This window comes from Armigeres subalbatus, unplaced genomic scaffold (genome assembly GCF_024139115.2).
Source record: "Armigeres subalbatus isolate Guangzhou_Male unplaced genomic scaffold, GZ_Asu_2 Contig1854, whole genome shotgun sequence".
In the NCBI taxonomy this organism is placed as follows: domain Eukaryota; kingdom Metazoa; phylum Arthropoda; class Insecta; order Diptera; family Culicidae; genus Armigeres; species Armigeres subalbatus.
The window spans coordinates 201,196-216,551 of record NW_026942677.1 but is presented as its reverse complement, the minus strand read 5'-3'; the positions used below and the strand labels follow the sequence as shown (position 1 = coordinate 216,551).

Below are 15,356 nucleotides of genomic sequence, written 5' to 3'. Positions count from 1 at the left end.
AAATTGGTTAGAAGATTTTTGGCTTAACGGCCAGTATCGACTTAAAAAATAGAAAGGTTACGGAATTGTGTTCAATTGTCATTTGACAATTTCGCCAAAGAGTAGCCATTTTTTACCATATCTAGGAACTTTTTTCAAATGGACCTAATTGATTCTGACCTTGATTTTTGGAATAATGATTATTTTGGTCAACTCATGCACCCAGCAGAAAGAATAGATTGCGACCTATCTGGTAGTAACGTCAGTTGAACGAAATATGCTGCATAGAGAAAGTATGAATCGTTTCAAATTTCAAGGTCAAATACAGTTACGCCTATTTGAAAAAAAGTTCCTAGATATTATCCATTCAGTAATTGACATTATGCCAAATAACATTTTCGGCCAAATGGCCAAAAGGCTCGGTGGTCTAGTGGCTACCTCTTCTGCCTTATAAGCAGGAGGTCGTGGGTTCAATTCCAGGCTCGTCCCTTTCCTAATTTGTATTTCTATCTTAGTTCTTTCTGTGTTTCACGTTCTACCAAAACGATTCCTACTGTTATAACCTTCCACACAATCTCAAAACCTCCCGTGGCACCTATGAGAGGTTGTAGAGTTCTCTGCGTCTTTCTTAAGTAGGTGTCCATTCAAACCATCCTTCCCCTTCCTCAGCATTCGCAAGGACGTGGCCAGGACAGATCTCGACTATTGGAGAGTACATTGCTTCCATCTAAGAGTTAGTGATTAGTCCCAAATCAATATATGTGGTAACGGATGAAAGTGATGCTACTCTCATACAATAGTCTTGGCTTGTACCACCTACGAATTTGTGCGAACTGCTAAATGCTAATGCTAATGCTAAATGGCTAAAAGGCATTTTTGTCTAATGACTTCTGTGGCCAAACGATCATTTCGGTCAGACGGCTTTTTCGGCCAAATGACCAGTTCGGCCGTCTGATGCTTTCGGCCAAGCGAATTTCCCAAAAATTTCATATGGACAATGCAAAGATTTTTTTGAAGAAATCCAAAGAAAACCCTTAAACAAGTTCGAGCAATTTCCTGTTGAGTTTCCTAAAGTTTTTTTTTTAAATTTACATTTTGAATAATCTTCAGCGGATGCTTTTAAGAATTTTTGAAAATTCTAGGGAGTCTCCCGCGAATATTCCGAAGAATTTTTTTTGTTTTAACGTTGGCTATGCCAAACTAGTCATCTTAATTAATCTAGATTGAGAAAATCAACGTTAAAGCATCTTCCAATCACAAGATCGTACAATTATGAAGGATATTCTGTGTAAATTTTGAAAAGTACTCAACAGAAACTTTCCGCGGATATTCAGAATATTTTTCTGTAGAAATTTGGAACAACTTCTGATGACTTCAACAATATCCGTATATAGATATTTTTGATGAAATTCCAAACAATTTCCGTTGGGAAATCCAAAGAGCTTCACTTGGTAATTCCAAAGAATTCTCGAAACTTAAAAAAAAAATCTCGAAACTTTACGCGAGTTTTTTCTTAGTTTTTAGAAATTTCAATAAGAAATTGTATTAAACTTTCAAGATAATCATTGGTACTTTTAAGAAAAATTCTTTGGTATTTCAACGAGATGTTGTAGGGATCAATCAGGAAATTTTACGGACTTCTTCAAATTTGAATCGGCGTGACAAATTTTAAACGGCGGTGCGCCGGTGCAAAAAATATCGGCGGCGGCGTGACGCTGCGGCGCACATTTGGGTTACGATTGGATTTGGGATGAATTTGTATTGGATTTAGTTTGAATTCAGATTAGATTTGGATAGGATTTTGACTAATTTAGGATTGAATTTGGATTAGATATGGATTGGATGTGGATTGAATTTACTTCGAATTGGATTTGCATTGAATTAAAATTAGATTCAGATTGAATTTGGGTAGGATTTATATTGAATTTCGATTGGATTGGATTTGGATTTTGATTGAATTTAAAATGGAATTTAGATTTGATTTGATGTAGAATGGATCTGGATTGTATTTTGATTGGATTCGAATTGGATTCAATTTGAATTTTGGTTTGAGATTTGAATTTTATTTGAATAGGCTTTGGATTGAATTTGTTTTCGATTTGGATAAAATTGGGTTTGAATTTGGATTGGTTTTGGATTGGATTTTGGTTGGATTACGATTGAATTTGGATTAGTTTTGGATTGGATGTGGATGTATTTGGATTGAATTGGGATTGGATTAGAATTCGACTCAATTTGAATTTGATTTGGATTGGATTTGAATACGATTTCGATCGGTTTGGATTGAAATAGTATTGAATTCAGTTTCCATCAGATTTAGATTGATTTTGGATTAGATGTGGAAACGATTTGAATTGTATTTTGTTTAGACTTGAATTGGATTTAAATTTTGATTATAATTTGGATTATAGATTTTGGTTGGAATACGATTGGATTTGGATTAAATTTAGATTGGATGTGGATGAATTTGGATTGAATTGGGATTGGATTAGAAGTAGACACAAGTTAAATTTGATTTGGTTTTGGATTGGATTTGGATCGGAATGGATTTGATTTCGATCAGTTTCGAATTTAAATAACATTTGAAATGAATTTGGATTGATTTTGGATTTGATTTAGTTTGAATTGTATTTGCATTGACTTAAAATTGGATTCGGATTGAATTTGGATCGGAGTTGTATTGAATTTCGATTAGATTGAACTTGGATTTTGATTGGATTGGACTTGAATTTTGATTGGATCTATAAGGAATTTGGAATTCGATTCGATTGGCCTGGGAATGGATTTGGATTGGATTGGTATTGGATTTTGGATTGAATTTGGATTCGATTTGGATTGAATTGGGTTTGAATTATGATTGATTTAGGATTGAATTATTGGTTATATTTGGATTGATTATGGATTGTATTGTATTCCGATTGGTTTATACTTGGATTCGTATTGGATTTAATTTGAATTTTGATTAGATTTGGTTTGGAATTGGATTGATTTTGGATTGAATTTGGATTGAATTTGGATTGGATTTTGATTGGATTTGTGTTGAATTTTGATTAGATTGGATTTGGAGAAATGGGCTTGAATTTGGATCGGATTTTTGTTGGATTATGATTGAATTTGGATTGGATGTGGATTGAATTGGGATTGGCTAAGAATTAGACACAATTTAAATTGGATTTGAATCCAATTTGAAAACCAATTGGATTTGGATTAAATTGGAAATTATTGGAAATAATTTTAATTTGGATTAGGTTTGAAATAGATTTGGATTGATTTTGGATTGAATTTTGATTGGATTCAAAAGGAATTTGAATAGGATTTGATTGGCTGTGGAATGAATTTGGATTGGATTCGTATTGGATTTAATTTGAATTTTGATTAGATTTGGTTTGGATTGATTTCGGACTGAATTGAGTTTTAATTTGGATTAAATTTGGATTGGGTTTTGATTAGATTGGAATTGGAGAAATAGGCTTGAATGTAGATCGGATTTTGGTTAGATTTTGATTGAATTTCGATTGGATGTGGATTGATTGGGGATTGGCTAAGAATTAGACTGAATTTAAATTCGATTTGGATCGGAATGAATTTGATTTGAATTGGATTTGGATTGATTGAATCGTATTGGATTTAGTGGAAAATTTGAATTATGTTTGGGATAGATTCGGATCGATTTTGAATTGAATTTAGATTGGATATTGATTAGGTTTGAATTGGAGGTGATTTCGATTTGGGGTGGATGTGAATTGAATTTGTATTGGTATTGGATTTTGGTTGAATTTAAAAGGGATTTGAATTGGACTTGATTGGCTGTGGAATGGACTTGGATTTGTATTTGGATTGGATTTCGATCGGATTTAGATTGGATTCGTATTGGATTTAATTTGAATTTTGATTATAGATTTTATTTGGATTAAGATTGAATAAGGATTGAATTGGGTTTGAACTGGGATTGATTTTGAATTGGATTTTGATTGGAAAACGATTGGATTTGGATAAGATGTGGATGAATTTGGATTGAATTGGAATTGGAAAAGAAGCAGAGTCAAATTGAATTTGATTTGGTTATGGATTGGATTTTGGTTGGATTACGATTAGATTTGAATTAAATTTGGATTGGATGTGGATGAATTTGGATTGAATTGGGGTTGTATTAGAGATCGACTCAGTTTGAATTTGATTTGAATAGGATTTGGGTCGGAGTGGAATTGATTTGAATTGGATTTGGATTCAATTCTTATTGTAATTAATTTCCCTGTCCATGGATGATGGGGTCAACGTTGATAAGTCAAGTGTCTGCATATTGTTAAAATTGTGAAATAATTTGTTCTTTTATAGTACACATTGCTAGTATTATTAATACTCAACACATTACCGTTAGACGAAAACGAGATGAATTTAATTGCATCCGAGTATGGTTACACTATTAAGCAGTACTGAAGTACGTACTTTGAACCCAGTAACATTTCAATTTAACAGAAACGCGTCGAGTATTTTTGCCAATATATAGAAAATAATTAAACACTTGATATATCATACCTCCTTGCAAATACTTAGAGAAGGTGTCGCATGATCTAACAACATTTTCTTGAGTATATGCTGCGGAGGTTCCGGCAGGGTCTAGTACCAGTCTTAACTAACAAAATACTAACACAAAAGACTGGGAAGCAAACGATCATCCATTGCACCAATTGCAGTTCATAGACCAGTATACAGTAAGTAGTGAAAGTAGATACTGTAGATTTACTAATTTTGCATTATATATGGTGATTGTATTCGTTATTTCTTCTCAGTAATCTTTGTTATTTTACTCTTACTTTCACTGCATGGATCAACGTATAAACAAACCTGTTTCGCTCTTCATTTTTTTTTTGGGTTAGGAAAAAATAATACATACTCCAATGTAAAGAAAGATTGAAGGACGTAGGAGACGTGACTAAGTGTATTCTGAAAGACAAATAAAATTAGTTGACTACCTTATAACACAGTAAATGACCGATAGGGAATGAACTCATGATCAGCGCTAGACGGTAAAACAAGAGATAGAGTCACGTTTAACTGAGACCTTAGCCACCTATGTGCATGAGAATAGACCATATCAGGACAGAATTTTCAAAGCGACTTATCTGCTTTTGTAGACGGGGATTCGGACGACGATTTGACGAGTCTGGTGGCTTTCCCACGCAGGCCGGCACCATCAACAGGTGGCGGAAACCTCCACCTACCTGTTGGTGGTGTTGGTTTGCGTGGGAGAGCTATCGGATTCGTCGGGTCGTCGTTTGAGTCTTTATTTGCAGGAGCGGATAGGTCGTTTTTGGAATGTAGCCTTGATGTGATGCTTTCATCCACTATCCTTTTATCTACATAACTAATAGTTTGACCACCTAAGGTCGTGAGGAGCTCAAATGGAAGCTTACGAAATGGTTTGAAATTTTTACTGACTGAATCTAGTTCCGAGACAATGATGATGCTATGCAAGGCCGTCATAAGTCCACAAAGATAGTATCAGGCGTTTTCTTGGAACATGGTTCTTCAAAATATGTAGTTGTTAAATAGCAGGCTCAAATTTTTTAAGATTGTTTGGTGAACGGTTCTGAACTGTGGCCCATTTTGGCTTTTCGATTCAGTTTTGACTGTTCACTAGATAATTTTCAAAACTTTGGACGATTATTGATATTCATCAAATTGTAATACGATATTTTAGTTTCAAAATACGTTTTCATGAAAGGTGTTTATTTGAAATATAGTCAGCAATTCAAATTTAATGAGATGTATCGCAATTCCTATACCATATACACATCAACATAATTGTATTAACACTGACTCGCGATCGAAAATTAAGATTTTGAAAAACTTTTAAAGCTTCTTTTGTTTGATGGGGACATTACTTAAACGCTATTGATGAGAAAACTACTTCGAAACAATACCACTCACACTGAATACTCCGAACAATATTGAAAGAGACTTTTTATAAGAACTGTTTAGATCAGGCCTTAACAGCAGACTGTAATGACGAATAGACTGATCATTTAGGAGTAAGGATTTGTAAGGGTTACCTTACTGGACAACTAAAATTTGTAACATCAGACAACTCTAACTAGAAGAATACAGATATCAACACGACATACTAACAAACACATTTGTTTAACCGGCTAAATGTAAGGGAAGCTCTTTGTGATTTATAATTGGAATCAAAATTAATACATATAATCAAATATTATAACCAACATCTCTCCACAGCTTTAATATTCATCATAAAAATATCCCCAACCTGCCCATACTCCTAAGGCAGTGATATACTAGCAGTACATCCCGCAAAACTTAAAACCCCCATGGGTAAAGATGTTGTGAAGCCTTATCCTTTAGTCCCTGGTGTATCATGGACGATATGAATTTCAAATTCACATCGGTGACTTGGCCCCCGGCCCCCTTATACATCAATAAAATAAAATAAAATAAAATAAAAAATAAAATTCTTATTGTAATTAATTTGAATTTGGATGAGGTCTGAAATGGATTTGGATCGATTTTGGATTGAATTTGATTGGATTCAAAAGGAATTTGAATAGGATTTGATTGACTGTGGAATGGATTTGGATTGTATTTGGATTGGATTCGTATTGGATTCAATTTGAATTTTGATTAGATTTGATTTGGGTTTGGATTGATTTTGGATTGAATTTGAATTCGATTTGGATTCAATTGGGTTTTATTTAGATTGGATTTATGTTGAATTTGAATTAGATTGGATTTGTATTGGGCTGGAATTTGGATTGGATTTTGGTTGTATTACGATTGAATTTGGATTAGATTTGGAATGGATGTGGATTGAATTGGGATTGGCTATGAATTAGTCTCAATTTAAACTGGATTTTGATCGGAATGAATTTGATTTGAATTGGATTTGGTTTGGATTTGGATTTGGATCAATTCTGTATTGAATTTGAATTGAATTTCAATTTGGTTTGAATAGGATATGGATTCGATTTGGAATGGATGTGAATTGAATTTGATTAGCATTTGAATTGGATTTTTTTAATACAATTTGCATTGAATTAAGATTGGTTTGGTAGACTGGATTTGAATTGTATTGAATTAGGTTCGGATTTGGATTGAATTTGGATTGTAGTGAGATTATGTTTGATGAAGAATGTAATGATGATATGCTCCTACTTCATACGAGTTTCCCACTTACCCGATAGATCAGTTCGTACTGCTCCCGCGTCCTGACGGCACTGGCACGTCCCCGCCGAACGTAGTAAACAACCAGCGGAATGTCCACCGTTCGTGGTGGAATCTCGACCGCTCGCAGCGCTACGTCGCACGCAACTATCGTCCCCGTTCGTCCAGTTCCCGGTGAACAATGCACCGTGATGGGTCTGTTTGCAGTGCACAATAGAACAGATTTTCGTTATCTCATGCAGTGCTGTAGGAATCCGAAGTTACAACTTACCCCTGGGTTCGCTGCAGCGATTTGTGTTTGTCCATGGTTCCTCCATTGCTTATCAAGCTCGGAGGAGGAACACCGTCCGAATTGGCCTTACCTATCGTGTTGTTATTGTTATTGGAACTATCTACATTGTTGCTACCTATCGCTACACTATTCGATTCGGTGGTTTCGATCGACGTGGGCTCTTCCGCAATACTGGTTATACCACCGCTGATGCCATTGCTGGTGATTACAGTGCCGTTCGCGGTGGTGCTGTTGCTTTGATTGTTGTTGTTGGGTGCCTCAGCCAGCTCACCCGGAGCCAACCGTGAGTAGCTACGGGCTTCCAGGAGCATAGCAATGATCGAGGACTCGTCGATGGGCACTCCAGTGTCGGGCCACTGATACCAGAAGTGCATGATCTCACGCCACGTGTTTGTCTGCGTGTTGCGCAGATGCACTGTTGAGATGGTGTACTTCTCTTTGTTCTCGCGGTTCTTGAGTGTTAGCTGTACGAGATTGAGAAACATTTCATAGATAATTGTTTGTCATGTTAAACAAATTATTACAATCACCTGGAAATCACCGAACGTTCGGTTGTTGTCCAAAACGACCGATGGCGGTAAATATTCGGCACACTTTTCGACACCGTTTTCGCTCAGGTCGGTGGCCATGATGATCACCTTGGAATTCTGTTCCCAAATCATGCGCCAGAAATCGTTGATCGTGTTCTCCATGGGTGCTTGGCAGGCTATGTAGTAGTTGGTGTTATCCTTCGGACCCTAAAACATGATCGAATGCGAAAATGCGAACTAAGTTGCAACGAAAACTCATAAACGTGCTCACCTTGACAAAGTTTGCGTTGATGTATTCAGTCTTTTCATCATCGTTGAGTCGTTTCAAATGAACTCTTGTCTCCGGGAGCGGCACAACGTTCGCATATCTGAAAGTGATATTGAACAATCGATATTCGTGAGAATGTTTCAAGGTACGAGCGCTCTTACCGATTTTTCTCTTCACATCCCTCGGGAACCTCATCAGCCCGTGCCGTCACGTTCGGAATCTCCTTGAACTCGTCGTAGATGGCCGTTTTGTTCTGTATGATGTTTGCCAGCTCTGCCACCGTCAGCGGATTCGTCTTCAGCCCTGGATCCTCGAAAGCCGAGTTTCCGTAAGACCGCTTTGACATCCGCATCGTGTTGCCCTTGCGACGGACGCTGTTGTACACCGAAACGTTGTCCAGACTGTAGGCATCCAGCCCGACCGGGCGGCATCGTTGCCCATAGGAGACCTGTGCCTGTCGCTTGCGGAAGATCAACTGCAATTGCGGATAGTACAACTGATCAACGAAAGATTGCTCTGCTCGGTCCCAGGGGCGAGAGCGGACCAAACCGGCTATTTACACTATGTGCACGCATTCATACAAAGTCATAGAGAATATATAAAGGGGTAGAGAAGTTCGGGGAAAAGAAACTCTGGACAGGGTTGTCTTCCTGATTGGCGGATAGAGTCGGCATTGGAGATCGATAATGAGCAATTCCGTGTTCTTGATGTTGTCCTGGGATAAGAAATATTCTCTTCCAATTTATTCATTTTTCAGGTTTATTTTTTATCGAAATGCTCATTTTACAGGACAAAAATTAGTTCAAATGTGTAACGAAAGAACACAATACTGAATTGTTCGTTAATTTATCTCCACTATGCCTTCACCACCCGGATATGTACTTCTAAATTATGTCACAGTCGTTAGCGCTACTTTTGAATTATTTTGGTCTTACGACTCCTTACACCACAAACATGGATCAAAGAGAGATTAAAAAGAAATATCATTCATACTTTCTGTATAGAATAGTCATTAGTTGTCCTTTTAGTTAGTTTCGTCACTCGGCAATTTGTTAAGTCCCATAACGTCCTGTACAAGCAACAACAACAATAGCAACCGTGCCGCACTCCCGTACTCCGTATACTCACAAACGCCGCAACCAAAAGTAGCACAACGATCACGCTGACCAGACTGGCCACGACGGCAATGACCACGCCGCCATTGCCTTCCTCTGCTTCCTGCTCCGGAGGGGACTGCGAGGCCAGTGACGAGTCTCGGTCCAGTGGAGCTCGGGACGACGAGCCGGTGGCACTGCTGTTCAGATCGACGTAGTCTTCCTCGGTGACTGATTCCTCTTCGGACAGTTCGGCGGTGGTTGTCATCAGGCGCTCGATCGACTGACGAGTGCTGGTAGCTGGATCCGATTCCGACGAGACAGATGATTCCGTTGGCGGAAATGGTGGAGGCGTTGTCTCCGAAACGGTGTCGTAGACATTTTTGTCATCGACGAGAACTGGATGGTTGGGGATGGTAGGTTCCTCGGCGGATTCTGTGGAGAAGTCTACCTTGTCGGTGGTTCCTGTAGATGGGCGGTATGAGATTGGCTGCAAAGTGGACTGCTGTGTTAAGAAAGGGTCGCTATGAATAGACAGTGTGGTAGGTGCTGAGGTGGTTGTGGTTCTAGTCCTGGACGATAATTCTTCATTGGTTTGGTTGATAGCGTTAGCGTCAACTTCGGATGAAATCTGTTCATCTGAACTTCGGGGCAAGGAATTGATTTGTGTATCATTTTCTTCACTCGTCGGTGGGCTCAAGCTGCTAGTGGAAGTGGATGTAGTCGTAGTTGTCACCAATGGGGTAGTTTCTTCGAAGAATTTGACCGAATTGGTAGTGATCGGTTCTTGAGTTGTGGTGATTATGAACGGTCGTCGAGTCGGACGCATTGATTCGAATGTGGTAGGTAGGATTGCCTCCGTTGTAACTTCAGTCTTTTTCATAATTGGAGATGCGGGTGAGTAAGTAGTTACTGGCATGTCGTCTACGGTGGTGCTAGATTCATATTTTCCCGTAGTGGTAGTTCTTTCAGGGAGAGCAAAGCTCTCGTTCTCGTCGACATTTTCGCTGACCTCGTAACCGCGAGTTGGGCGTATGGTGGTCACAGTATGATCATTTTTGCTCATGAAAGGGGTAGTTGTTTCCTGAATGAAGTTGGTCAGTTCTGGTCGTTTTGTCGTCTGTGTAGGGACTTTGCTGCGATCTTCAAATTTGAAATCCTCCAAATCATCATCTTCTGCCTCAGTAGTTGAGGTTGGCCCCACTACCAACTTGGCATTAGGCATTATAGTGGTAGTTTCTCTAGAGGGTTCGGGAATCAATTCCGTCACAACAGAAGTAATTCTGTTTTCCTCACTAAGAGCGTCAATGCTTGGTGGAGTTTTATTGGCATACTTTCGACGGTCCTTTATTTCATTCTTTAACTCAATTTCAGGCTCTGGAACTGTTGGTTTGACAAACGAACTGTTTGCAAAATCAGCATCCTGCATAATCATTGCCCAATCCATTAGCTGTTTCAAAGTATTATTTGCTACAGTGTTTTCATTTTCATCCCTAATGACGTCCACACTCTCCGCACTAATCTGCCCGGCTTTGCTGGATGCCCGATCAACGATTCTCATTCCCGCCAATGCCCAAGCTGCACCGTTGATGTTGTTGTCCTCAGTGGCCCCAAACTGATCCAAAAACTTACCCTTTTTACCCTTCCCCGTTGAACCGGTTTGATTCTGAACACGAACCTCATTAGACACCAACTCGTAATCATTGTGCTCGACCTCTAACTTTTCCGCAAATACGGTTCTATTGCTTTCGATCGTATGGTTACGTTCGGCCAACGCTTCAGGCACAACAACGAGTTCGTTCGATTCGGTTGCTGATTCTGCGCCTTCTTCACTGCTCGAGAATGAATCTGGCAAAGTTGTCGCCTCATATGAGTCCGGCGATTCCGTCGTTGCCGCAGACTTGTCATCAAAGAATTGCTCCCTCTCGATACGTGTCTCGTCTAATGATATACCGCCTTGCGAGAAGTTCGACGGCGACGTGTATCTGGAAATGAGAGAAATTTATGTCGTTTGAGTTTATGTTTGTAATATATCAAAGTGTAGGTAACATCTGTGAAATAATTTAAAACTACAGTCGAGGGAACAATCGACCATCACAACTCGAGACTGTCGGTAGACAACCTATGCCACAAGAATAAAATACATCGTCACATACTGCGGTAACTGAGACCAGAACTGCGCCAATGCGGTACAAGTCATCACGGCAATAATCGCACGTGCCCCGAGCGAACTGAGTTTACCAAATTTAAAACTCAAGCACGCACATGGAATCAGTCTGGGCGACAGCATGAGTCGCCTCCTGCGATGACGGAAAAGCATTTCCCAGTCCTTCGCTATGATGATGTGCCAAATCTTCCACCGCTTCATCCTAACAATCATCAAGCTCCTCAGAAGATCTTTGTTCGACAACGCTTCGCAGAAGCTACCGCAGCTCCTTCAGGATGAGAACACCTTGGTCCTAGTGCACCAAGCAACAAATCGCCCAACTATTCTCTCTAAATCGACAAACACTGGTGGTGTTGAACTGGGGTACGATGGGACACGAGACCCACCAGATTGAATATTTTTCCAGAAACTGAAGCATTCTTGCAGGAAATTCGGCCATAGACCATTATTTCATCATCTCGAATAGTCTTAGTTCTATCGAGGACAATAATACTTGTTAAGCATGCATCTTACTTTCTTACAAACATCACAGAACAGATGCATGATTCGATCGAAAGACCATTCATGATTACTTTTTTATGGGTCCCATTCCATATTGTCTAATTAATGGCAATTAGAAGGCGGACTCGCTAGAAATGGTGGGCGCACATGAAGGTGATGTTTATGATAGATAAATTTCGAACAGCGAGTTTTTCCCATTAGCCCGTCGGAGAACTCTTCAAAATTGACAAATGAATTGGTCACACAATGAACTTGGACGGTGGCTTTTTTACATAGCAGTTCCTAAAGCTTCTGGGCGAGCGTGGTTCAGAAATGAGGACTTGAGTCGAAGCTTCATTCGCATGATGTCGAGAGTTATGTCCAATCACTATTCACTAAACGCACATCTCTTCAGAATAAACCTCGTCGATGGCAACTTATGTAGGTGTGGAGCCGGTTACGATGTCATCGTAGTTTGATACTGCACGGAAAATGACGCCTCCAGAGAGCAACTATTGGATATCATTGTGACCCGAGTTAAACAACCCTTCAGGGAAGTGAGAGGTAAGTTCTGGGGGATCGTGATTTGGTTTATATGCAGGTTATCTATGTCTTCCTCTACTCGTTTGAAGTCTGTGCACTGGCGGAGACATAGTTGGGTACCCGCGATGCAATTACACCATTGTTCTCGAAGGCTATTGTTCTTGCGGTTGGTGGTGCCCCACCAAAAAACAATAGCTACCTCCGCCAGTGCTAATGTGCCTATTTATTTAATTCTATATTTGCCTTTCTCGTATACTAAGTACTATACGTAAAGGCTAGATGTTCGCTACAAAACCAAACTTCGACGAATTGAGGTGATGTCTGTGTGTGTGTATGTGTGCGCGCAAAATGTCTCGCCCATTTTTCAGGCACTTACCCTCAACCAATTTGCTTGCAACAAGTTGCATTCGACGCAGAGTCCTTATAGTTTCTTATTGAAAATCGAACGGATCATACTATGGGATCAGAAGTTATGGCCAAAATACATTTTTACGCTAAAAACACTTAAAAAAAACTCACACCTTTTTCAGGCACTTATCCGCAACCAATTTGCTCACAACAAGTTGCATTCGAAGCAGAAACAATGGGTTCCTATTGAAAATGGGGCAGATCTTACTATGGGCTTGGAAGTTATGGCCAAAATAAATTTTTTAAACCAAAAACGCGTTAAAAAGTTATGGCCAAAAACACGCAAAAAAGTCTCGCATTTTGAGCACTTTCACTTTCATTCGACGGGGAATCATACCCCACTGTTTCCTATAGAAAAATGAAGATCAGATTACAGGCTCAGAAATGACGGCCAAAATACATTTTTTTGCTTGCTTCTCTAAAATTTACCTATCTTATAGTGAGATTTTTTTCCAATTGAGTGTATGTGTGTGATTTATCCTCTATTCCTCACCAGCCGGGGGCGTTGAACAAGTAGTACTGCGAATAATTTGATCAAATCTCATGCTCCGTAATGGTGCCGTTTTTTGTTATGAACGCTAGTAATATAAAAAGGATTCACATCTAGAGCAAGAAAAGTGCTCCAGAATGTACAGGGGATTGGGATGTACTAGCTGTTCATAACAGGTACAGCAAAACATCACAAGGACGCCCTTGTTCGCACTAACTACTCGGAATAGAAGGTCGAGAAGAGCCACCGCTGCCAACTAAAGCGTGAACCGGATACCTGGGACTCCCACAATAGCAGCAACGATGCCCTGTGCGTATTTAGTTTTTAATGATGTTTGAGTTATTAAGCATCTGCAGAATGGAACGGACAAGGAAGTTCTTCCAATACCGATTCTTCGTTTGATACCGGTGTCCGAGTCTGAAACTCCGATATTGTCGTCTCCGCATCAGACTTAACTGGGGACGAAAGCTTGCTGCTGATTTGTCTTCCTCTCCACCATCACCCTCTCCCTTTCTGGCACTAGTCGCTGCCGTTTCGGAGGAGTTGTCCGGTTACATCCGCTTCACGACTGTAGTTGGGAGCTCGACTTGCGAAAATGCTGCTGTTTTGTATTTCTCTTTTGGGAGCTGCATTTCCACTAATCATTGAAACCCGTTAGAACCACTGTTCGATAAACGGACGAAAAAAAACGCGACCTTCTCATAGCGTAGCTTACTACGATCTCTATAGTGAGATTTTTTCCAATTGCGTTTATTTATCTTAAATTTATAATGTAACATTATTGATATCTCTTGCTAAAAATAACAATAGTTCGGATGATAGCATTTTAAAACCATTTGTAGGATTAATTGGACAGGCATCAGTGTAAGCGATTCTTGGTCGATTTTTTAGAAACAAATTAGACTTGCTCCAGACCAAATTCTATTTCCTTGTTTGATATGTAAAAGGTCGTGATTGTCATAAGACAGAGAGCAAAGCGCCTTTTTCTATCTCAGGCGACCAAAAGAAAGAATCGTGGGTTTTTTTTACTAATTTCGCATGAATGGCAGTCATGAAAGGATGTTGTGCTTTATTTTATAATAGAAATTTCTAAATTATTTTAATGGATATATGCAAAGAATAGTAACTAGTCGATAAAGTTATCATATTCCTTTAATTCACCGAGCTGAAAGTGGTAATAAACACAAAAAATTAAGCAGATATTGCACACTTTCATGCTCTGTCACGGAACAAATATTTTTTGAGTTTTTTGTAGCATGCTATTCATCCTTCTATAGATATTGAAAGGGGCAGATCCCAAGTAACATTTTGAGTTTTATCATAGGGTCTGTTCACAAATTACGTAACGCTTTTGAGGGGAGGGGGAGGTCCAACTTGCGTTATTCTTTGTTACACTAAAAGGTGGGGGAGGGGAGGGGTACTACCAAATGTTACGCATAACGCATGTTTTTTTAATCACTGATTGAAGTAATTGCTGACATGTCTTGATCAAGATAAGCATCAACCCATCCTCTTCGCTACCATTCTACCCATTATTGTCCCATGTTAGTCTTTGTAGTTTTATACTTTTTATCTCAGAGCAGGCTACTTGATGCATTTTTTTTTAATTCTAAAAGACAGCAAGTTTTGTTTGAATAATTGTTGCTTAATTTCGGGGCATTTTTGTCTCACGATGAATATTTACGATTTCTACAGATTATATTATTAACGCTTTTATTGATATTATATTTCATGATTAGATCCCCCAGACCAAACTAAAATTATTAGAGGCAACCCAGAGAGTTTTCATTCTAAGCAATTGCATTTTAGCTCAACCACGTAAACAGTTCAATTTAAAAATGATATGTCTTTCGTTATCGTATTAGTCATTAACGAAATCATGCATATAGTGGGACTGATGTGCGATAAACATCAAGCAAAATATAT

The 15,356-nt window shown here is 39.1% G+C and overlaps 1 protein-coding gene across 2 annotated transcripts in view; it reads right to left on the bottom strand.

Annotated features, from left to right (window-relative positions):
• The window catches only part of LOC134203441 (uncharacterized), a 50,701-nt gene that overhangs the window by 5,917 nt on the left and 29,428 nt on the right, over window positions 1-15,356 (bottom strand). Inside the window, exons 2-7 of one of the 2 annotated variants that reach the window (XM_062678317.1) lie at window positions 9,377-11,327; window positions 8,410-8,744; window positions 8,252-8,348; window positions 7,981-8,187; window positions 7,430-7,914; window positions 7,172-7,355 (exon numbers count right to left, since the gene is read on the bottom strand). In XM_062678317.1, the coding sequence (XP_062534301.1) occupies window positions 7,172-7,355; window positions 7,430-7,914; window positions 7,981-8,187; window positions 8,252-8,348; window positions 8,410-8,744; window positions 9,377-11,327 (3,259 nt within the window). The remainder of the gene's footprint in view (window positions 1-7,171; window positions 7,356-7,429; window positions 7,915-7,980; window positions 8,188-8,251; window positions 8,349-8,409; window positions 8,745-9,376; window positions 11,328-15,356) is intronic. The other variant, XM_062678318.1, reaches the window with a different exon arrangement.